The 24,327-nt window shown below is 41.6% G+C and overlaps 1 protein-coding gene across 1 annotated transcript; it reads right to left on the bottom strand.

Annotated features, from left to right (window-relative positions):
• Window positions 1-2,683: 2,683 nt before the first annotated feature.
• Window positions 2,684-22,847, bottom strand: hdac9b (histone deacetylase 9b). Its single transcript, XM_054621528.1, has 11 exons — window positions 22,557-22,847; window positions 15,283-15,524; window positions 14,731-14,914; window positions 13,356-13,479; window positions 13,117-13,238; window positions 8,081-8,212; window positions 7,635-7,750; window positions 6,068-6,190; window positions 5,305-5,482; window positions 4,956-5,170; window positions 2,684-3,160 (listed from the first exon to the last, which is right to left on the bottom strand). The coding sequence occupies exons 1-11, from the start codon at window positions 22,663-22,665 to the stop codon at window positions 2,834-2,836; spliced, it is 1,872 nt and encodes a 623-aa protein (XP_054477503.1). The 5' UTR covers window positions 22,666-22,847; the 3' UTR covers window positions 2,684-2,833.
• Window positions 22,848-24,327: the final 1,480 nt, after the last annotated feature.

Raw genomic sequence — 24,327 nt, 5'->3', positions numbered from 1 at the left:
TGTGAAAACAAATCATGCCTCACATAGAGTCGGATCCATTAAGAGTATATAGGTAGGTCGTTCCTACTTCCTTACACCTTTAAAAATGCTTGTTTGCTTTTACAACTGGCTCTGTGGGCAGCTGGGGAGGGGCAGCGCAGATGGATTTGGGCTTCGTTATTTTTTCTGCCTTTGTAACAGCTCATTTAAAATCACAAGAGCCTGAAGCCCAAGACTGATGGAATCTACTTAAGAAAGAGTCAGTGTCTAATTTAAGTCAAATACTTCCTAATGCAAAGTAACTCTACACCTTTGTGAAAATACCTTAGGAGCTCTCATGAAAACATTCCAATAAGTTTGTTCAAAAAGATTTGTTTTATATAATACCTATAATATTTGTTTTATATAATACCTATAATACCTGTCCTATTAAAGGCTTGAGCCATCATGTACAATGTGTAGCAAAGAGCAGGCAATGTAACTTTCTATGACCATATCTTGGTCACCATTGTCATTTGAAAGATGTCCTCAGAGTGGCGTTTTGCAGAGAGCAACATTAGACCACGAGTGAACTTTTCCAGTCCCATCATTGCGTGTATAGCATATCAGGCCAGTCCAATGAACTAAGCTTGCTGTGAAATTGCTTAAGCTTGGTTTGAAAGTATCTGCGCAAGTAATATATCACCCTCTCGCAGCTCACCTTATCTTGACTGCTCTAAGACTGCCACAAGAAGCCTTGCTTGCTAACTTCAAAGACATGTTTTGAAAGCCTCTTAAGCTCCCTTTAAAGGGTTACAAAGATCCCCTGAAAATAAAGAGCTGGGTTATAGGACCTAGTGTGGGAAAAGCAAGCTGGGCTAATGATTTAGGCAGCCCATTCGAGATGATGTTGACAAAGTATTAAGGGTATAATTTGTAAATTAAAAAACAAGCTTTTCACAAGACTTAATGGAGTATGGTGTTTTTTGCTTTCTGTCCTATGCATGCAGCTTCTTTATGCGATGTACATATGTATAAATAATCTGCAAAAGAACGTCAGATGTAAATTAACTTTATTTTAAAAAAGAACGGTTTATCACACAAGGCAAGAAAGAGAAGAAATGCAAACTGCTATGAACAGACCACAGGATTCCCCAACCCCTCTCCACCGCCCCCCCACTGGCAGCAAAGGGGTTCTTGTTACAACCAAATCAAAAGGAGCAAGACAACAAGACTCACATTGTTCTGATTGTGTTTACGTACACTAAAAACATTAAAACCGGACAATCTGAATGTACAGTATTAGACAGACGGTTTTGATTTTCACATGAAACCAAACAGAACCTGATACTAGCATTTTTTTTTTTACATTTAGTGGACGGTACAAATGAAACAGGAAGGTTTACGGCTAAGCAGAACATTTGATTGATCACTTTAAGACAGACTGTACATGTCGCGATGGGCACTTTCAGGGGAAAACAGGCTCGAAAAAAAAAATAAAAATAAGAAGAAGCAAGGTTCTGTCTGGGCTTTTTTTTATTTTATTGAGGTAACATCAAACCTGCATGTTGAGGTAAGCATGCCACGAGGGAATACGTAGGAAGCGATTCCCTTTAAAAGGGACTCCCTTAACCATATCCCCACTCACTTTGTAATTCGCCTTGACAGTAAATCAATTCTCAGGCCTGGCCCCTTGGACTCCTCCAACCCTAGGTCCTCCTCTCTCAACATTCCTGCACACATGAATCACTCCAACTCCTGGCTTCTAGAAGGCATTTCCTGCCCGGCCCTCTCTCTCTTTCTCTCTGTCTGACTCCTCTGCTGAAAGCTGGGCAGGAACCCGCCGAGCTTTGATTTGGACCCAGAGGGAGAGAGGGAGGAGAGCTGGGCTTAACACAGAGCCCTGGCTCCGGGACCGCTCCGAGAGAGAGAGAGAGAGAGAGAGAGAGGCATGGAGACACAGGGTGTGTTTGGAGATGCTTGCACACCCAAGCGGGGGATTTAGCGCTTTGTCTTTCAAATTGCAATATGAGCAGTGGACCATATTCCAATGGCAATATCGCTCTTAGTGCAAAAGTCTGCCCTAAGGGAGAGTCCTCAGTTAGGATTTAAGTATACATTCTCTCTAAGACAGATGTTCATTACTGTTTCAGTTCTGAGACCACTTAACATGGAAGATCATCACAGATATTTGAGAAGAGCGAGTATGTAGTGTGTCAAATACTTCAACAAACTCTATGATAACTCTGAAAGTGGATAGAAGAGCATTCAAATGTTTCATGGCAAAAATGTACACAATGGGAACATAAGTTGGCTCTTCAAAGCGGTACACCTGTTTAACATTCCCTCTAGAAATCATCCTTGATGCAGAATCCACAGTATTTGTACATACAGCTTTTTGTCAGTTGAGCGGACTCTATAGATCAAAGCAGCTCTTAAAAAGAACGGTCTAAATTGTCTTCATATTATATACACAAAAGTGAAACGTACATATTTTACAGAGATCACTACACAAAGATCACAAACGGAGAGTCTTAGAGTGTGGGCTGCAGCTGACTGAAAAGGGGTCATATGTTGTGACAGTGAGAGCTGGCCTACTGTGCAATGGCTGCTGTGTGTGTGTGTGTGTGTGTGTGTGTGTGTGTGTGTGTGTGTGTGTGTGTGTGTGTGTGTGTGTGTGTGTGTGTGTGTGTGTGTGTGTGTGTGTGTGTGTGTGTGTGTGTGTGTGTGTGTGTGTGTGTGTGTGTGTGTGTGTGTGTGTGTGTGTGTGTGTGTGTGTGTGTGTGTGTAAACTGAAGGGATGTAGATGCACATGTTTGTAGAGACTTGTTTATTTGCGAATGTTGCAAGTGTGTGATCTCATCCTCTTCCCTTCTCAGATCATGGCTCTTATCACCAGTCGTCCTTTGACCTGGTGGAGATAGGTGCTCTGCTCCGGCTCTAAGCCCTGATTGGTCAGGGCCTCGTCTTCACTATCAACCGGCTCCTCCTTGACCCTGATGACCCCGTAGTGAGCTTCGGGGAGCTCGCCACTGGAGCCACTGCTGCTGCTCAGTGTGTGCTTCCGGATGACTCCTCCAGGGGGCAGCCGGTCCTCCTGCATGCTCTCCGTCAGCTCCCTGTGCTGATCCTCCTGCTCTTCCTCCGATTCCTGCAGGTGTGCACTGGGCTGACGTAACTGCTCAATGGACTTGGACAGCAGCTGCAAAACACATTGGGTCCACATTAATGGACGATATCCTGCAGCCAATGATTTTTAACAAATCATGCATTCATCAGAGCAAAGCAAAAAAAATATCCAATGAGAGTTCTACCACATGAACAACATTAGGCATGGAAGTACAGCCAAAATTAGCAGCAAAACAGTGATTATCTGCCTATTCATAGCAGTTTATAATTCAAACTTTCTTCATGTTGAAAAAACAAACGAAACAAACTGTGAGGGAAACAGTTTAGAATATCTTGCCTATGTTAAACTGTGTTTTCTCATGTAAATTGTGGCTAGTATGTTTTATCTTACTTATATTAAAAACCTATAAATCAATCACAAACAGTTCATTTGTATTTACAGTTGCAGCTGTCTTTGTTGGGGACATCAAAGCAGGTTAAAAATCAACTTTAAAGGGTGAGATAGAGCAAAATAATGATTTGTTACCAGGTAGAGAGGCATGTCAGTTGAAATCCAACATATCAGAGGAACTCTATGCAGAAGGATGTTTTAGTCGCTCGCAGTATTGCTAAATCAGAACTAATTTAATGGTGCTATAATTTGATTAGTCTGCCACAAGAGGGCTCCAAGAGCAGGAGCGCCTACCCTCGCTGGTAACCGACAACAATACTGTCTACAGAATGTAGGTCCTATATAAATATCCTGTCAGCTATAAGAATTACCCTTATTAGCTTGGCATGAGTAAACACTGTCCATACCACTTCCTAAAATCCCTAAGCTCTTTTAGCTTCCCATTAGTGCCCCCTACTGTTGCAGGCACTGAAGGACGTTTATAAACAACCGTAGTGGAGCCTCTGCTAGGAAATTAATTAGGGCAATGTTTCAGAGATCCCTCTCAATAAACACTGAGGGCTCATCCCTGATTAGTGGCCATTTATAACCTCCACTTAAAGAGGCTTTACTTGCGATCTCATTGGCCTGAGTGATCAGAGCAGGACACGCTTATGTGTTGCCAGACAAGATGTTGCAATTATTCCAAAGCTCTTTTCAAATCAAATCAACTTCACGGGGTACTTTTCAATAATTACAGCTGATATTAAAACTAATTTCAGTTGCTGGACGCTGACACATGTTACTTATTTTTTTGGTTTTATAGAGGAACTCAAACTAAAGCTATACATCTGTACTGTACATCTCAATAAGTGCTTGTGGTGCTTTGTGCTTTTTATGATTTCTAGGTAAGAGTTGCTCTATGGTTCCCATGGCCCAGCGTTGGGACACATCAGTATGTGAGCTCACACAATGCTGCCTTTCACAGTGTCTGCCACCTCACACACGTCCCTCACCAGAATAATTACACTCTGTATATAGCGAGGTCACCTTGGCCAGCTAACAGAAACACAAATATTGCCACAGAGGAACAAAATGTATTCTGGGCAGTTTTTCGTTCATTTGAACTTAGCTGAATTGAATTTCACAGAGTTAGCATGTGAACAGCACCGATGCCTTAAGCTATGATAACAGAATTAGTGCATGGGAAGCATTTCTTCCCCATTTGAAGTCAGTCAGAAGTTCTTTGCTTCGCAGAAATAACAGGATTCCAGGGAAGAACAGACAACAGCCCGGGTCTCTAACCCTGAGCTTCCACAGATGCTTTTACAAATGCTATAAATAGATCAGCATTTGTGAGTTAAAATGATTAAATCAGACCCCCTGCAGTAAAATGAGACCTCCTGAGGCCTAGAAAGGAAAAGAGAATGCTGCGAAAAGCAATTCTGAAAGTCAGAATCCTCCCCTGTGATTTGAATATTGATGAACAGCACAATACCTTGTTTATGTGGATCTGCTGCTGGTACTGTTTCTGTTTCTCCAGGAAGTGCTGGTGTTGCTGCTGGATGACAAGTTGGGCCAGTGTGTTCTGAGGCAGCGGCGCTGACTGGGTCCTGTTCAAGGGCCGGTGTTTTGGTAGTTTAGGCCGACTGCTGGAGGGGCGATCCTTCATGGCCAGAGGAGACTGAGGGTGGGAGGACATGGTGCCCTGGCCTTGAAAAAAACAACCAAAACTGTTAATATGTTTCTTTTAAAGTCATATTGTACATAACTTTAATTTATAGCATAACAATATGTACTGTAGTGTCAGGTAATGTAATGTGTGACATAAAATAGTGCAGTCTTACCAGAGGAGAGCATCTTCTGCTGCCTCATCTGCTCCTTCTGCAGGAGGTGTTGTAGGAGGGCCTGGTGACTCGGGCTCACTTTAGACTCGAGGCCTGTCTGAAGGGGCACAGGGCCCAGCAGGTGCCCAGGCAGCCCATGCTTAATTTCTGTCGATCTGTCCCCCAACCCCATGGCGGCCTGAGAGAAGAAATTGGGATGATACAGTAATCGTTATTCTTTAATTCACACTACATATGCTGTGCATTAGGCTCTTTACTGATAATCATTTGTAGGAAGTGTAACATTTCATTTTAACAAGCCAAATTCAATACTATCAACATTTTTCTGTGAATGAAAATAAGTCTTGTGGCTGCAAATCAGGCAATGATGAAATCAGAGAACATCAATGGTAAGAGGTGATGAACAGGCCTCTGTGGAATGTACCACAGAGCTAAAAGATGATATATCATGTGCTGTGTTATCAGGAGTTGCACTTGAATGGACTTGGTCTTTTTAAAAGCTGTGATAAATGAGGTAATAGGGGAAGATAAGAGCAGGCCTGACACAAGACACTGCGGAACAATATTTATCTAAGAGCGATAAAATCATTTGGGGCCACAGGTCAGTGACCTGTGGTCTCACAGGGAACTCTGACAGCCCCTGATGCCATGTTTTACAACAAAAGAAAAACTAAACCTTTGAAAAAAGAAAAAACGCAATATTTTATTTAATGTAAAGCAAACAAAGTTATCTAAGAATATCAAATAAAAAATTTGTACTCACACTTATGGGTGAGGATGCAGTTGAAAGCCCCAAAGAGATGTTGGGTAAAGAGGGAGAAGTGTATAAGCTCAGCATCGACACAGAGCCCTCAGGTCGGAATAATCTCGGTTGTGAAGGCCATCTCTACATGAAAAACACAAGACAGAGGAAAGACAGAGAGATTTAGGAGAAGGCGACAGATTTAGAAATCCCACTATGGACCATTTCAAAAGGCAACATGAGCAGTGGTATAAGTGTTAATGCACTATGACGAACAACAGCCTTCTGTGCTCCAGAAGAAAAGGTATGAGTTTTTGTAATAGAAGATATAAAGGAGTGGCAGGCAGCAAAAGTTTCCTGGAGCTTCACAGAATGGCACCAGTGAGGTTGATATGCTATTATAAAACACTGCAAACCGCTCCACCCTCAGTTTTTTCAGCCCCCAATCGGCCTGCTGCCTGTTCCTACTCCCTGGTCTCCACCCTCAGGCTACTCTCTCAGAGAACATCAGCACTGGGGCATACTTCCTGTACCCAGCAGAGCAGCGCACCAGCATGTGGTTTTGGAACAGCCATGTTTATCCTTCCAACCCCTACCAGTACTCAGTGACCTGTATGTGGATATCCGGCCCATATTTGACCCAGGGGACCCGTTCCCTCTGAAAAAGGATACCCAATGTAACGGTGCACAAACATGCCTTGCTTTTGCAACAGGCATGAGGTCCACAGGCAGCCCCACTGTCCACCAATGACTTTCATGAGAGCCTCAGCTTGGGCCGATACAATAGCAATCATGTGTGTTTGTGTTGTTAGCATGTGGGTGTCTTTGGCTACTAGTGCCTGGGATATCAATTAAGCACAGTTTGTCTGTTTCCCCAAGCCCCAACCTTCAGCCCGATGTCAGGGCGTCTCCCCCTTCTCTGTGTCGCTGGACATCCCTGGGAGAGTAAACAGCGACGGTTAAGGAAAACACAGCTGCTCTGTTAAGATTGTTCAGAGATGTGTCATATCTGCCACCCTCTATAATGGTCTGCTTTGTGAGCTGGGTTCAAGGGGAGCTCTGGTCAGTAACTCAGCCATGAATCTATTGGGAAACTCCTACGAACAACTCAAAAGAGGCATGCCGCCAAGCCAATGACAGGACTACAATGACAAGCCAACAGCAACCTTACAGCCAAACTAAAGATGTTGTTTTTTTTGGCAAAACATAAAACTGATTGTACAGCACATCTGGAAGAAAAATGTTGGATAGAAAAATAAAATGTGCAGCATTCATTTCTTCTGTTGTTTTTTTGCACTACATAATGTGTCATCTTTACGCAAGCAAACTTGGGGTAATCAGACATGTGGGTCAAACTGTGCCTCTTTAATGTCAGTGTGGGGAGTCATTTCCAATGGAGTGTAACAGACAGAGGACAACTGGCTGTTTTTATAGCTGCAAGCAGGAGGGCAGACAGGCGTTTGGTACCCTGACAGAAAAAGTATAGTTTTTATATCCAAAGGATTTGCATGCAGAATAACATCAACAGTAAGACTTCTGCTTCATATTTTGGCAAATCAATAGCAGTGCTGATGATTAGTCAACATACCTCAGTTTTTGTGGTAGTAGGCAGAGAGGAGGGTCCATTTTCAGCCCCCAAGGCACTGGAGGCCCCTATGGGAGAGCTGGGGCCGGAGCCAGGGGCACTGTTAGTGGGCGTAGAGTCTACGAAACATCAAGGAGTTAGACACAGTATGCATGCTCACACTCTACACACAACACACATACACAGAGGCTTGGCACAACAGCTGCAGCCTCACAACAGTTTAATGTGTACGGTCATGGCTGCCTGATTACAATGGTCTTTGTTACATCAAAAATCCTATCACCATAATATGCTACTGAATTGCAAAATGGCTGATCATTATGCTGCGATGTAACAATAACACTCTAGAACAGGCTTGTATTGTTTTCAGAGAACACTTTAGACAGCAGATAACAAATTTTCCGCACATGTTGTAACAGGGAAAAAGAAAACTCAACAATATAACATACCCATTAGCTCCAGAGCTCTCTTCTTGTATGGAGTCATGATGTTTCCATCTCTTCTCTTGAGCATCGGGCTGCTCCTCCTCTCTGCTACCTTCTGCTTCAGTCTGGATCGTACCTTCAGGTTGGGCTCGGAGGCTAAAATAGAGGGAGCAGACATTTTTTATGTAAGTTTCAATTCACATTATTTGGATACAAAAAAGGAGCCCCATCACATGGAGACAAATGACGCAATCATGAGAGTGTGCTTGGACTATTTTTATAGAGTCAAACAGTGTGCTTTTATACAGCCTGAGTGAAATTAACATTCTCAAAGAAAACAGTGACATCGTAAAATATGAGAATACTAAAAGAGAAATAAGGAGACTATAAATCAGTTAAAAAAGGAGAAATGTTGACATGCTTCGACATGTAACAATTTCAGTTTAAGTGAAATTCAGAGCATGTTTAAAATAGATTAAACGAGTCAGGATTGGGCCCATTTCCACCTCATCTGGACTAAATTATGTTGAGCAACACACAGGCTCTAAGTGAAATAGTCCGCTACCTGCCGCCCTGGTGACCACAGTCTGATACAGTAGCAACAGTTAAAATAACACAAAAACATGGCAGATGTTTCAAGCTCACCCCACACCCCCTCCTCCTAATGCAAAACAGAGATACCCAAATACACAGTCCGAACGAACACACTCCAAGGTCTCACACACACACACACACACACACACACACACACACACACACACACACACACACACACACACACACACACACACACACACACACACACACACACACAGGCCTATACTGATCCAGGCCTACAAATTCAGTCCATCACTGTTAATAGAAATGCTGATGCAATATTCTTCACAATAGACATATTGCTTTCAAATTTCTCAACTAGTATTAATGCTGGGTTTAAAGTGAAACAAAAATTTGCATTTTATTTCACTTTAAATTATTAAATTGTTTTTTAAACCTCAATCTAACCACGGTTTATTTAATGAGCAAATATGCTCTTTTCCAGGAACGCCCCACTCCACACACACACTACACACAACAGATGATTGACATCTCTGAAGTACCAAAACAAAGCCTAGTTTGATGACATTACATTTAAAAGGTTGAATAAAGCGGGGAGAATAGCACAATAAAGAATTATTCAAATTGTGGGATTAACACAAAAATGTAACTACTTAACAGGGGCATAACCAGAAACTAATTAAAATTGTCTTTATTTTCCCTTTAATTTGGTGATATGATTCCACAACTGAGAAGATGTACAATATGTATAATAACTATAGATTAGGCTAGAGTTATATAATATATAATATAACAGACAGATGACCGTCTTGCAAAATGTATAGTTACTTCACAAGGAAAAAAACTGAACAGTGTTTCAAAAATCATGACATATTATATAATGCAAACAATGCATTGAGCTGCAATGAGGTTGAATCCAGACAAGGAAATAATCTTTAACAATGTAAGCACCTATTATGTAAATGCAAGTGAATGCTTTTGTGCCTGACTGTTGAGTCGTGCTCATGTCTAGTCCCAGTGACAGTGACTCACTAGGTCAACACGTCTCATCTGGACTTCCCATCAACCCTGTGGACACGAAATCACATAGCCAGCGTCACACACTCAAATAAACAAGCAGACCAAAAGCTGCTCTTTTGACTGAAAGCCAGAGCACAAAGCTGTATTAAAGTTATGTAAACCTGTTACACAATAGCCAACCTGTTTCAATTATTTATCTCAAATCCATAATTAAATAGGTCTATTGCGATGTGTACAACATACAGCTATCCATAGGGAAGAGGGGCTATGACGTGGGAGCACTGCAGGGAGGAGGAGAGGGAGCGGTGATGGGGGCACAGCGGGGAGAGTGGGCTACATGCTGCTATTTCTGGCTTTTGTCAAAAGCAGCAAAACCTCTTCCCTAATACGTGGCACAGACCTCTAATCCTGTGGGTGTGAGGTAGAATGAAAGAGAGCGAGGGAGGAAGAAAAGAGGCAGGAGAGATAAATGGAGAGAAAATGCTGCTGGGAGTCGTATGAAGCTGCTTCACGCCCTGCTGCCTTGATTGCTTTCTATTTTTACACACTGCTGCCACCAAGCTACGCATCCCAATTGGTCGCTACGGGAACGCCAGACAGCACCTCGGGAACAAACACTTTCTCACTGGTCTCCATGGAAAAAAATGCCCTGATGCACAGCGCAACAGGAGCCAATGATAGTTGCTGCAGAGCACATACACTGAACACCTGGGTCACTTCTGCTCCAGCTTGTCAGTAAACGAAAACATACAGTAATGGCGCCAATATACTAGAGCCATAAATCAATCACCTTATTACATCTGAAAGTGGTGCCGCAGGGGTAATGGCTGTGCAAGTGAATGTGTTATGCTATCTCCGCTTAATCAGAAATCTTAACTCTGCCGTCACTGTAGGTGTCCGTGTCCATTAGAGCCTGGACCTGGACAGATGGCTGTGTGGAAAGCTGAGGTGTGCGTTCTGTACATAAAGAGCCCGCTATGCATTTTTCTGACATTCTGGTTTAAAGTGGTCCTGAAATTGATGAATTAATGGTCAGTGTTTGCTGTTCCTTTAACAACATAAACGCTTTAACGCAAAGCTAAGTTAGTCCTTCAGATTTGATATAATCTGTGTCTTAAAATCAGCAAGTTAAATTCTTTCATTTATGTTTCTATTTTCTTTACAAGATCAGATAATATTCTTATAATTTTCCACACACACACTTTACTTTGATATATATGGAATTCTTTTTTCAAACTCTTTCCTGCACCTGCTCAATGCACACATTTGGTAACCGGGTCAAGACCACGGAGGGTTTTGTACTTCTTACTGCTAAGCTGCAACTATTCTTGCCACAGACTATCGCATGCCCTCCGGCCACTCTATTCTTGGCCCCAGGAAACAAAGAGGATATATAGCGAGTAAACAAGTTAATTATGTGAAATTCTTTTAACTGCTTTTTGAATGGGTGAAGTAAAGCCAAGGGCATTACAGCTAAACTTCGTTGTAAGGATGACATAAATATTAATGGGACAACTAATCATAAATATCATAGCACAGATTGTTCCTTTAATGGGATATTTATAGGACTTACAGATCCATAGACGAAATAGTTATTATAATGTCTATACCTGAACGTAACAACTAGTTTGCTTAAAATAGATTCAAGCTATTTTTCAATTCAACTTTAAAAGATACGTATTGTACACCAAGCTACCACGTGATATGCAATATATATTACATGTACATCATAAAACTCATTGTAAACCTCAACCAAAAAAAGATGGTGCTCAGCCCTCCGGCCAAATCAGTGGTGCAGTGGGGAGTCCAACGTGGAGCATTCGAGTCATCTCCACTTTGTTTTGAGAGAGCTATCTTTGTTTAAACAAACAGTCCTGTTGAGGTTCATCCTGCCTGTGCCCGTCTTAACTCTCTAACACCTGCCAATCAGCTATCAGTGACAGCTCGTGGCTCAGGGAACAACACTACCTTTGTGTGTCCCCCTCGGGTGCCAAGCCCTCAGAGGATCTTAATAAAGACAGACAGGAAGTGGGGGAGGAAGGCCTAAGCAGGAAATGACCACATATAGATTCAGGAATCCGAAGAGCAAGAAATAGTTTTTATCAGTGCAACAGAGGCAGGCACAGAAATGGAGAGATGATTTTACCATGAATTAGAGGATGAAAATGTTGAAACTGAAATGTAATCCGTCCAGTTATTTGTTTAAACCTACGTCTTTGTATTCACAGTTAAAGGCAAACAATGCTAACATGTACGGTTCCTCTGTTATTTTACAAAACTCATCAAGCAACTCCTTTCCTTATGGGTCTAAAGACATGTCCGAGAAAAGTAAATATATATTTACAAAAGGCATTTCTCTGTTCTGAAGATGGTGTGATTGCAATAGTTACACTAGTACACTAAGTAAAAGCTCTCAAAGCTTTCATTTACCTTTCTGATATTTAGTCTTGCCATGCACTGACTTTATTTTACAAGATGTAATTCCTTTGCCTGATCTCTAAATTGTGTATACATGCAACATGACAAGGCTGCAGTTAAATAACTCAACAAGTATAATTGTTTTCCAATGTAATTAAAAGAGACAGAGAAAGGAAAAGAACATAATGTAATTTGGTGACCTCATTGCAGATTTATGAAGTATTTAGCTTAGCGAGCTCGTGCAAACCAAGAGGCAGGAATTATTCTTATTTATATAAGCATCCCCAAAGGATTGCTCAAACTTTAAACCAACAAACCTGAGCTGCTTTTTGGTGGGAACCTGTGTCTTTTCAAAATAGCGCTTAAAGCCAATAACTCAGGAGAAATTAATCCGCTTTAATTCTCCCATTACCCACTAAAACGCTCAAAGAGGCCTTGGAATTTGGTTTATTATTGTAACATAGGGACAAATGTAGTTCCTTTAAAATAATGGCAAGGTAATTTCAGAACAAATAACACTAATTCAAATTTTAACTTGTGAAGTGAAAACATACAATTAAACTGTGTCGTTACGTGTGTGTTTGAGAGTAATCCAAATAGGAATAGGGAAGGTTTAAGTTACTTTTCTGGCATGCGTCACCTCTTGTATAAGATTTGGTGTAGAGCCCTGAAGGTATGAGGAGGAAGGGCTGGGGTCCTAATGAGCCTAACTGATGTTATTAGCAGGTCATCAGCAACCTCAGGAAATACTCCATGGGTACACCGACCTCTTGATTGACAAGGGTCAAAGAGACACACTGTATTTATAACGCAGCGTGGTAAATGGAAAATGACTAATACAAGGCAACATCTTAAAGCTGCCTTTATGTATGAAGCTTTATGTATGCTTGTATACATGTATATTTGCATTTTTATGTCTTTGCAGTGTGTGTGTGTGTGTGTGTGTGTGTGTGTGTGTGTGTGTGTGTGTGTGTGTGTGTGTGTGTGTGTGTGTGTGTGTGTGTGTGTGTGTGTGTGTGTGTGTGTGTGTGTGTGTGTGTGTGTGAGTATGCATATTAACAAACCTGTCTTTCTCAAGGGGAAGTCGTCCTTGCTCTCTATGGGTGATGGCAGAGTATACTGGCAGGTGGGGGATGTGCCGCCCAGAGGTGGAGAGCTTTGGTCCAGGGATGTGTGGTGAGAGGACCTAATCACGTAAAAAAAACATCAAAATTATGATGTAGATTATATTTCTATGTGATTTGAATATATTATCTGTATTTGTATCACACTCTTTCAGGCTAAAACAACAGAAAATACTTACGTGTACCAGAGTTTTTGGTGGTGGATGAAAGAATGATTGACTCCATTGATGGAAGGGTCCTTTGCTGATTTGCTCAACAGAAACTCTTGGAGTTTCTGCTTCACCTCGGTACTTGCCACAGCCCCTGTGAGGCCAAAAGACGGAACCAACAGGATTGGGGTTACCCTAGGGCTATGACTCATGTTATATTACTGCCTCTAAGGAATCACACTTTAATCATAGTGTAACAGATTCCAACAGTAAGTTAATTCCTGTAACACAAATAACTTACTGGAGTTCAAACCTTTATGTACCTTAATTCATTTTTTTCCTATTTTATTTCTACAGATTGAGTTTACAAAAGCTCCCCGGCAGCCACAAAATATATGTATGAAGATCTCCCCCTAGTGGTCTAAGAGCACTATATTAGTTTCAACTGCTAAAGTGATACTGCAGAGAGATGTTCTTTCCTATTGGACGGTTACACAGTTGCAGGTCACAGTTTCGAATTACCTGACCTGACAAAGTCATAAATATCTCTATTATTAGCTATAAGGTAAAAACAGAAATGAAATACTATATCCGAATCTATTTTCATCGTGCTATTGAAAGACATTTTCTCCTAAACTCTAAGCTTAAATGTAACTGGCTAACCGTATGTCATCAGTTGCATGTACTTGTTAAATACCATGTCATCACCATCATCATTATTATACTGTCGGATATTAACATAAATGGCCTCACCACTGGATATTTAGAAACCTTGGCAAATACAATCTAACATATCTACTTGACTAAATACAACATTTTTGTTTGTTTTATCTTGGAGGTCTGATCCTCTAACACTTTAATTGTGTTATTTTGAATTCAGCAACTTGTAGGTAGTTTTGTCAAATATTATGAGGGCGTTTCATTAAAGTGTAGTAAATATATTGATGTGGACCCCAGGATGAGTAGCTATTGCTATCACAAAATCAAAATGAACAATCTAACATCAGGCTAAGGGAGTTATAAACACCCCTTTTATTTCAATAACATAGAATGTTATGGCGCAATTATGACTAATATGCCTACAAAGGCTCTATTGATCCTCTAAACTGCAACTGCCACATGACTTGAAGGCTATTAACTTGTGATAATGATAATTATTGAACATATATGAAACAATGTGAATATATGAGTGGAACATTCAGCTACAGTAAAGCATTCACATCCAGCTGTGTTATGTATATTTTGCTTAGACCCCACTCTATGGTAATGCATTAAAAGAATATTGGAAAAGGCGAGGGTAACGATTTGGGGCCCCATGATAACTGTTGCCTCAGGGCCCTCAAAATACCTAATTCCACCCCTGATGGTTAAGGAGATGGTGATGATGGCGGTTTCAAGCTCTTACCCTCTCTGGAGCGCTCCTTGCCCCTGAGGATCAGGCTGGAAACATGCTGCTCTCTCCGATTCCTCTCCTGCTCCTTCTCCTGCTGGCTCTGCTGCTGCTGCTGCTGCTGCTGCTGCTGCTCAAAACGACGCTCCTTCTCTGCAAGTTCCTGCTGCTGTTTCATGGCCTGGAGTTCGTGCTGGAGCTGAGGAAAAAATGCACGCCTAAACTCAGTATGAAGAGAGCACACTGACAAATACGTTTTTATAACTACAGTGGCTTATGTGAGCTTCTGTACTTACTATTTTCCTGTGATGTACTATTCTGTACTTGTCTGTAAGAACAAAACTCACACTGTTCTGTAATGTTTTTCTCAGCACCCTGCCTTGCTGTGCTGACTTGTTTCTTCTTTTCTGCACTCTGTGATGTTGTCCTGAGCCATAATGTTTTTCACTGATCTGCAGTATGCCATGCTGTGTTGTGTTCTACTGTTTTGTACACTGTGCTGATGTGCTGAGCCACTGGGTACACTGCTGTGCTGTCCTCCATACAACTGTTCTGTGCAATGCTGACCTTGAGGTGCTCTTGGAGCTGAGCCTGGTGCTGACGGGTCAACTTCTCATGCTGCTTCTGGAACTCGCTGATTAGTAGCTGCTTCTGGATCTGCTGCTGCTTCTGAATTAGGAGCAGCTCCTGCTGCAGCTGCCTCTCCCACAGTCCCGGGTCAGAGCCTGACCCTAGCATCCTCAGATCTGTACGCAGGTCCAACGGTGATAAAGACTCCACAGCCAATGGCACGTCTGGCTTAATGTCCACTGTGGCCCAGAGAGGGTAGAGCAGAGAGAATAAAAGAGAGAAAGAGATTGGTCAGTCCCTTTATTGCACCTTTATCTGTATCAATTCAAATTATGCCAACAGAGGTGGCTGTTTAGAGTAAATTTGTATACTGCTGCAGTACAAAACATTTGGTTCAGAGTAAGGTTCAGGAGGGAAATTAAGATTCTGAATAAGAGACTTCCAGTTTTAAAAAAGAAAAAAAGAATGAGCGGGGAAAAAGGAAGAGCACAGCTTTCTCTCTCATGATTCTCACAAACCTGCAATTATAATAGTTTCTATAAACAAACATGGGATCACATCCGTCAGCATCGTCTACTTGGAGCAGCTGTATAGCAGACTCAATAGACATTTGGCACGAGATGTTGAAGTGGTCATTTAAAGCATTTCAATTAATCTTATCTTCCCACTGTTTGATAAACAAGTCAAGGGAGTCCTTCAACCAGAACACCATGCAGCTTTCCCTTGTTAACATAAATGATTTAATGCAAAGTAGTATGAGCCTGGAACCCGCATACGCTTGTGAATTCATGTTCCTGTGATCTTTCCATCTCTGTTCATGAGTGCAGACGCTGCAATGCATGCATCTGTAAGCACTGCCTTAGTCTTTGACAACTACCTCCTTTATAAGTAATTGCCGGATACAAAGTGAGAGGGCATCCCTTTGGTCTCCAAGCTCTATATATAGGTTATTCCACAGAGAAAATCGATTGCCAGTTAAGAACATAGCAGACAGGGCTACTTCATCTCTCTATTCCAAAGAGGATGATTAGTGATTGTACAACATTTGCCTTTATCTCTTTTTATGCTTGTTCTCAACCTCTCAACTGTATTTAGTTGAATAATCTTTGCTACAGTAAGAACACTTTTTCTTTTAACACAATTACATCTGTGAACTGTTTCAGATATAAAAAATGTTTTATTTAGGCCTGTATTTGATCAGTAATTAAATAAAAATGTCAAAATGACATTTGAGTTATGCTGATCATGAAGTGACATTCAAGGAAGGGTACGCATTGTCCAGACTGTATAATGTCTCTTCCATTTTGAGACCAGAGAAATATTCAAACCTACTTAAAATTCCAGTGGCTGGAGGGAGATTTATTGAGTGCATTCATTGCTGTAATCTTCTCAAGGGTCACCATTGAGGGGAACAAATACAAGCAATGTTACTACACCACCTGTTCTTTGGAAGCACGAGAGAAAACTAGCACGTTACAATTTATATGTTCACATAAACAACCTTGCTGCAGTCCTGTCATGCATTTATCCTCATAAACTATAATGAAATGCCAATAAAAAGGAGTTTAAACCTGCCAAAAGAAGCAGCGTCAGTCTACAGTAGCCATCAATTAAGCAGAAGTGCCCTCCTGTTCACTGATGCCGTGAAGCTCACTGGCGCCCATTTGTTTTGTCATGTAGCCTGTTTTTCATTGCCACCATTCCATGTGTATGCGGCGGTGATGATTATAAATAGAAACATAAAAGCAAGTGGCGCAATCCTGGTCTGTGACAACCCCCACACCCTAGTATCCACCACCCTAACTTGCCGCTGCCATGGCAACGCTGGCGACGTAATTATGTCTCCCCATCCTGCGGATATCGAGTCTCACTGCATGTCATCTCTTGCCTACAGTGGCAATGTGACATGTTGACTATTATATCAGCTTTTCAGCTCTTATATAAGAAAGGAGTCCCCTAGACGAGAGAGACAGAGAGAAAGCATTACAAAAACCTCAAACACACACACACACACACACACACACACAAACACACACTGCAGAGATTCAGTGGCTAAGTGATAACTTGTCTTAAAACATGTTCAAAGAGTGAAGACAGCTAAAGGGGACTCCCGTACTGTAATTTCTTTTTCCTGTGTTCTAAAAACAGCACCCATGAAATGACAGAGGAGGGCAACGGCTCGGCAGGCGCAGAGAACAGGCACCTGTAGAACAGACCCGTCTCTCCTGACAGGGAATATTAATCTTAGCTTGTAAGTACTTAACAAAGGACTCTTCTGTAGCGGGCGCTGTTCCAGGGGCATGAGGAGAACCTGTGAACCATTGAAGGGCTCAGAGAGTCAGACAGCCCTAGTGCTACTTTTGCCTAATGGACCTAAATATAGCAACAAAAAACACCTGCTGCCTTTGGAGAATTCACCACTAAGATATCTAATTAATCTCATATTTCATTCTGTACCCTCACTGTGACTGGCATTAAGGATCTCCACTTTGATCTGCACATCAAGCTGAGCCTCCATCAGAAAAATCTCAGAGAGTGGTTTAACAGGAGGGGAAGGGGGGAGGAGGAGGAGGAGGAGGAGGAGGAGGAGGAGGAAGATGAGGAGGAGGAGGAGGGGTGTGAAAGCTTAAGCCTCCTTTGATAGCCAAGACTGTATGAAATGGCCTTTGAGGAAACCAAGACAACCTAATGGGCCTTTTCCACTCATGTCCACTGTCTGTCCACTGTGTTGGCAAAAGATGATGCTGAATGGAATGACAATGTTGAAGAAACATAATAAGGTCCTAAAGGTAGTCAGGCATTTTCAAGGAAACTACCGAATGAATAATTTACAACTTAGGTTCCTCATGATTGACATTATTCTCTGGGCTGATTGAAACATAGAAAAGGTCAAAATATGCCTCTGGCTATGTACTTAACTCAACCAAAGAATACATTAGACATGTGTATCAACTGCCACAAAAATATAGTTGCATGTTTCAGTCAAATGCACTCTGAAACTACCTGAAACTCTAATTTGCTGTTTCTATATTACAAAAATACTCCTGAGGCAGAGGAGAATACGGAACCACCAGTAACTATGGCTAATTATAAATGCTTTTCTGAGCAGGATCTTAATATAGACAATGTGCGAAAGACTGTCACAGTTGCGAGGCCGCCTGCTCAATTTAACGGGGGCAAAAATAAAAGCGCAGTGTTGCATTTATATAACTTTCGGGTGACTTTTTGAAACGATCACTCGCAAACAAGAGCCTGCCTCATGTTCAGTGGTCCTATAGCCCCATTTACCATCATGACCCTTGTTATGAATACTTCTTTTAGGTGAAAGTGGGGTGCTTCCTGATTGGTGGGAAGTGCACAGACGTGTCTCTAGGCACTGGTAAACAAGAGATTTATGAATGACAGGTCCCAAATTTGTTTTTAGCACAAGGGAGCAACAAGCACCCTGCCCCATGCCCAAATTCCTCCCTGTGGAGGGCCTGCCAAGAGGGGATAGGGTGACTCATAGCCTGTGACCAAACTCCCACTGCAGCGTCGCACCGCCAGTGTCCCCAAAGTGTTTATTTCTATAACCGATCTGCCTCTCATTAGCCTTGGTGGTGGTTAGAGTGACAATCACAGCCTTAATTTGAGATGTTGGATGGCTGTCTTTTTTTGCCTCAGGCCACATTAACAGGCTTCCCACCCCGGAGAGAGAATAGACACACATCGGCAGTGACATTACTACTACATGTGAGGAGTATGAAATACACAGATACATAGTTGAAAATATTATTATGATTAGCCATTGTGCAGGCTCATGTTGGACTTTTAGTTTTAAAGAGTACCTGGGCATTTCAAAAAAAATAATTTCCCCCTTGCATATAAAATGATAAGAAATTTGAGAAAGGAGTTATTAACATTGTAACATTGCTTTAGCACACCAAACACATTTTTTTCGTGTCGATGAACTGTTTCACAGGTTATTAAAGAAGCCCTGCGGTGTTTTAATAAAACTTAAGTTATGTTTCCAATCAAAAATATTCATTAGAGGTGTTTTCAGTAATAATAATGAACATGTTGAATACTTACTGTGAAACCTGAAGTTTAACCAGAAAAATCTGAATATTTAATTGATGAAAAAAATTGTGTCAAATATGATTATGGTTAAGTAACCTGATTTTCACAGATTTTCCTCATAACTGCTTTTTGGCTTGAACAAATTAAGTTTCCATTTGTTTCCCAGTAGAACATATTACTATGTTAAAAGGAAAAGTGTAGAGAGCGTCTTAACCCAATGTGATACTGAACATGGATCACGTTATATTGTGTATATTTATAATTTAAAAAAAGATATGGCCCACTTTGTGTTTACACTTTGTACATGTTGTATGTTGCATGCATTCAGTGTGCACTTGAGATTGTTGCTGATCTAAATCCCCTGTCTGACAGTATAAATAGAAGCAGAGATACAGAAGATGTTTGAGGGCAAAAATAAGCTGATGCTTGGGACTGCAATGTGGCGCTGGATCTCTCATTAAGTGCCTTGTTATTTTGAGCAGCTGGCATGTCTAAAGCAAGAAAACAGGTCTTTATTTTTAAAACTCAGGCTCGTCCTTGCAGCTGAGCCAGAGCTGCGGCTTGCAGGCTATCTGCTAAAGAAAGAGGGCTGAGCTGAACCACCACGGGCCGTTCGCTGAGGGGAGCCAGGGGTCCAGTTGTGTCCTGTCCTGCCATCATGCCAATCCATCTCACAAAACAACACACCAAACGGTGTATATAAAATCTCTATCCAAGCAAAATAAATAAATAAAAAAAAGTCCCTCTGACAAGACTTTATCATTGTCCTCTCCTCTGTGGACAACATTGGCATCAGATTCATCATAAATCAATCACAAAGAGTCAATAGCCTTAATGCTTTGAGCAAGAGCAGTCACTCCAGCCAGAGATAATGATCCCTTATCATCACTGATAAAACACAAGCCAGAAACCGTGCTCTTCTAAATAATGTGTATGAGGAAAAACAGAAAAAAAACATGCAAAAATATAATGTATTTTTAGTTGGGATTTCTGTTCAACACGCTCTTCACCTTACTTTAACCAACGGTTTAAAAATATTAAGTTACTCATTTTTATATGAGCAACTCTTAAGCAATACTGAAACAAAATCTTATATTCATTTTTGTTATTTTTGCACGGCCTCTTTAGTGGTGATCACTTGTAAAACATATGGTGAGGCCACCTGAATGGATACAGGATAGAGACAAGGGGACTTGAAAAGAGCAGCCGTGTTATTATCTGAGAGGTCCCTATTGAAGGGAGCTTGCGTAAAATTGACCATATTTTGCACTTGGGGGAAAGTAATTCGTTTTCCCTTGTTGGAGAGCCCATTGGAAAGCCGTTTTTGTCAGAACATTGATGTTACTGACAATAATCAAAACAAATGTGGGATTATGCCCTTTAGTTACATGTTCCACTTGAAATGTAACAACAAAGAGGTATCGTATAAAATGTCAAGAAGTTTGCTTTAGAAAACAATTCACAAAGAAGCTATTCAGTTGACACAAGGATCACTTCTCAAATAATAATCTTATTAATATTCTAAAACATAAATACACAGCACATAATAAACCCATCCCGGGGTCTGTTTTAAAGACAATGTGTCTGCTTGACCAACAACACTCACATGGCATCCAGTAAACTCATGCAAAGGCAATTCTGGAGTTGCAATTTTTAGACAGATAATGTTAGTCACTGTCTAGTGATTTACTATAAAAAATGGAAAGAACAAATTAAACAGGCAAATGACAGAATTCTCTATAAATATCTGTTCCAAACCGCTGTTATATCAGGAGCATGCCGAGATGGAACGATAACGCACAGACGCCTAATCTTAGCGGGCTAATGCCATAAGCTGAAAATAACTCACCTAAGAATAGCTGACCCACAGAATAAGCAAGGAGCCCGAATTCAGGCGCTCGGTCTATCTGTTGTTTGGTTCACAGGCCGCTAAAGCAGAAGAAGAAAGCCTCTTCTGCTGCTCCTGTAGCCTGATAGTCAAATAGCATGCTCTATTGACAGAGATCAGACATGGAATGTGTCATCTCCCTGTCATCCCCCCGTCTTATTTTTAAATCTCCTCACGTTTTTAGCCCACTGCCTCTGGATGTTTTCAGTCATCTGCTTTGCTTGCCTGAAGTCAGGCTGAGGGTTGTGTTGTTTTGTTTGTTTGTTTTTTTATGTCAGAGTTTTGACTTTTTTTTTACAGTTTAATAGTCAATCCAAAATATCTAAATGCACATTTAACAATTAGTTTGAATTACTCAACATAATCTTGTCCCCTTTTGCTGTTGTCTAATTGTAGATACTGCAGTGACAACTCAAAGGTCACAATACACTTTTCAGTCAATTAAGCACTCACATGACTTAATCGTTTCTCATTACAGATGGTTATCAGTAACCCACATGATAACGTTTTCACAAAGCACAATGCCTCAACTGTGACGTATTTTCCAGAGACAATTTTCACATTTTATCAATAGCTACATGCTGAAAAGGTGTGACTCATCCCGAGTGAATAGATGTTACTCATACTGATGTCAGCCATGTCCTCTTCAATTCAATTCTCAGGTCAGAAATAGAACAGTCAATGTCTGTGGTAAATATCCTGAGAGAAACCTTTCAGTTGTGCTTTCAGTATTTCTGTCACAGTTTTTCCTGTTCCCTGAAAAGTGCACGCTGACATGTAAGCTCGCAAAACACAACATCCCTTTCATGTTCACAGTGACTCATTTCAGGCAAATAGAGGCAAATAGTGTTTACACAGTTCCTCAATTTAGTAAGAAAAACAACACTCTATGCATGTTAAATATGTTAAGAAAAACGGCAATTGTTAACTCTTCACAAGGCATCTTTTAACACAGATTAAGTTAACAATCCAACTGAGAGAGACAATTCACAGAGCAGCATTCACTATCACAAGAGCAAATACCTTGATTCAGGAAGAAGCGCCTGATCCTACCACGCTGCTGTGCTGAGAAGCTTTGACTTCTCTTTTTCACACAGAATGAGAGACTGGTTGAGCGCAAAGAGTTGGGAGTACGTGAGAGAGGGAGAGAGAGACAGAGTGAATGAGTGCGAGAGAGGCACAGGCGATGTAAAATAGAGGAGAACTAAGAAGAGATTCAGAGATAGAGGAAAAGCAGGGGGTGGAATGCAAAGAGGGAGGGAAAAGAGGGATAAAAAAACTGAGATTCCTCAAAAGGAGAAGAAACGCCGGGCTGTGTGATCACCTGAGTTGTTCACGTTGTGCATCTTGCTCTGGTTGGGGAGCTGCTGGTGTCCAACGCGCCTTTCTGTTGTGGAGAAACTTGACTCGCCCTCGTAAATCGTCTGCAGCATACTCCACTCAGCGCTAAGGTCTCATTGCAAGCCTAGCGTTTCCTGTCACCAAGAGCCACCCCTTAGCCACTCAGGGGAGAGACCACGACAACAAGCAACTCTCTCCCTTCCTCTGCCTCCTCCTCTGATAAACCACTCTCCCCGTAGAGCAATAACACAAACTGCACCCTCTCTCTGCAGGGGCTGCCACTCTACCGTGCCTGCTTCAATCTGGTCCAAGCACTAACACAGTTTTAGAAGAAGATGGCTAAGTCCAGCTTCTTTTTCTTCTTATCTGCCGTCTCTCCCTATTCCTTTGCAGTCTATGGCTTTTTTCTTCCCTCCTCAACAAAGTGTCTGAGCAGAGACTGAGAAAAATGTAAAGCTGAGTTGCTAGGAAAGCTGTGAACTGAGCGCCGAGCACCTCGCTGAGGCAGTAATGCAAGCAAGGGAGGGAGCAAGCTTCATTTGCATGTGAATCAACAACTGCGTGGCCCACAGGTGACAGAAATAGAACAATGGCCAGCCCTGGCTAAAAATAGGTCAGGCGAGGCGCGGGGATTGGAGCAGCATTGATGCGTTTAAAAATACCACACCAAACACAGCTGTCTTCTTCTGCTCCTGCCAGAAGGCATGTCTCCTGACTCCCTCTCTGCAGATGGAGGCTTCATTCTTCTCTCTCTCTCTCTCTCTCTCTCTCTCTTTTGATTTGTTGAACCAGTCTCTCTCACTCACTCTATTTATGTCTGCATTTTGTTCTCTCAGGTACATGGGTGGAATGATCCATTTCTGCCTTGATGTGCTAAAAAGAGGCACATGTAACGCTCACCTCTGTGCAGTATATGATATGTCAAAGGTTTCCGCGGGGTTTGTCGTTTATATGATTCACAAAAACACAAAAATAGTGAACTGATATTTTTTTGGGAAAAAAAATACAAATGGCAATAGCATTTAGGTCAAAATCTGCATGTGTGACAAAAACGCTACAAGATGTGTTAAGTCAAGCCGGACACCAAATGAACACTGCGTTCATTTAAGACTCGGAGTGTAAGCGCTCTGTATTAGCAAGGTGAGTGTATGCCTGTGTGTGGGGTTCAGTGTGTATCCAGGGCAGTACTGCTGCTCAGGAAGCATGCTTACAACTAGCCAAGGAAGCCAACTGTAAGATGCCATGACAGCATGATCGCAATTACATAAACCTCTCAAACTGTGTCAAGAACACTTCCTTATGATTACACATCCCATTTCCTTGAAACACACTTGATACTGTATAAAGCAGGGATTTTCAAATGTACAAACAAAACACTACAGTAGAGAACTTGAATGTTGAATTTTGAGCACAAAGTAGCTATATAGTAGGACTTTTTTAATTAATATTACATTCCCAAAGTGGCCAAGAACTGTAGGGAATATAATCTGACTCCAGCCAATAAAAGTCAAGTCAAATGTTCTATCTGACCACTGATGCAGGGCTGGGTTTGTGGCCAAGCAGCCTGTGCCTTTAAATTTTTCATCTTCCTTCATAATTTGACCTGTCCCCCAGCCAGGGGCGTGGAGCCAGCACAGCTATTTTTAGGTCCTGAGCTCTGACGACTTGGCTAGAGAGACATGGAGAAGGAGTTTTACTGTGTTGTTTCAGCTGGACAAACATTTAACCCCTCAATCCTTTTATCACAGCACAAC

This window comes from Anoplopoma fimbria, chromosome 20 (genome assembly GCF_027596085.1).
Source record: "Anoplopoma fimbria isolate UVic2021 breed Golden Eagle Sablefish chromosome 20, Afim_UVic_2022, whole genome shotgun sequence".
Lineage (NCBI taxonomy): Eukaryota > Metazoa > Chordata > Actinopteri > Perciformes > Anoplopomatidae > Anoplopoma > Anoplopoma fimbria.
The sequence above is the reverse complement of the archived record's forward strand: the minus strand, read 5'-3'. Positions and strand labels throughout refer to the sequence as shown.

Excerpts from the sequence above, each read along its gene's own strand:
- hdac9b (XM_054621528.1), bottom strand. The coding sequence starts at position 22,665 with ATGCTGCAGACGATTTACGAGGGCGAGTCAAGTTTCTCCACAACAGAA. Across the intron at positions 5,483-6,067 it reads CTGCATCCTCACCCATAAGT|GCCGCCATGGGGTTGGGGGA; the intron begins GTGAGTACAAAT and ends TTCTTCTCTCAG. Across the intron at positions 5,171-5,304 it reads GCAGAAGATGCTCTCCTCTG|GCCAGGGCACCATGTCCTCC; the intron begins GTAAGACTGCAC and ends GTTTTTTTCAAG.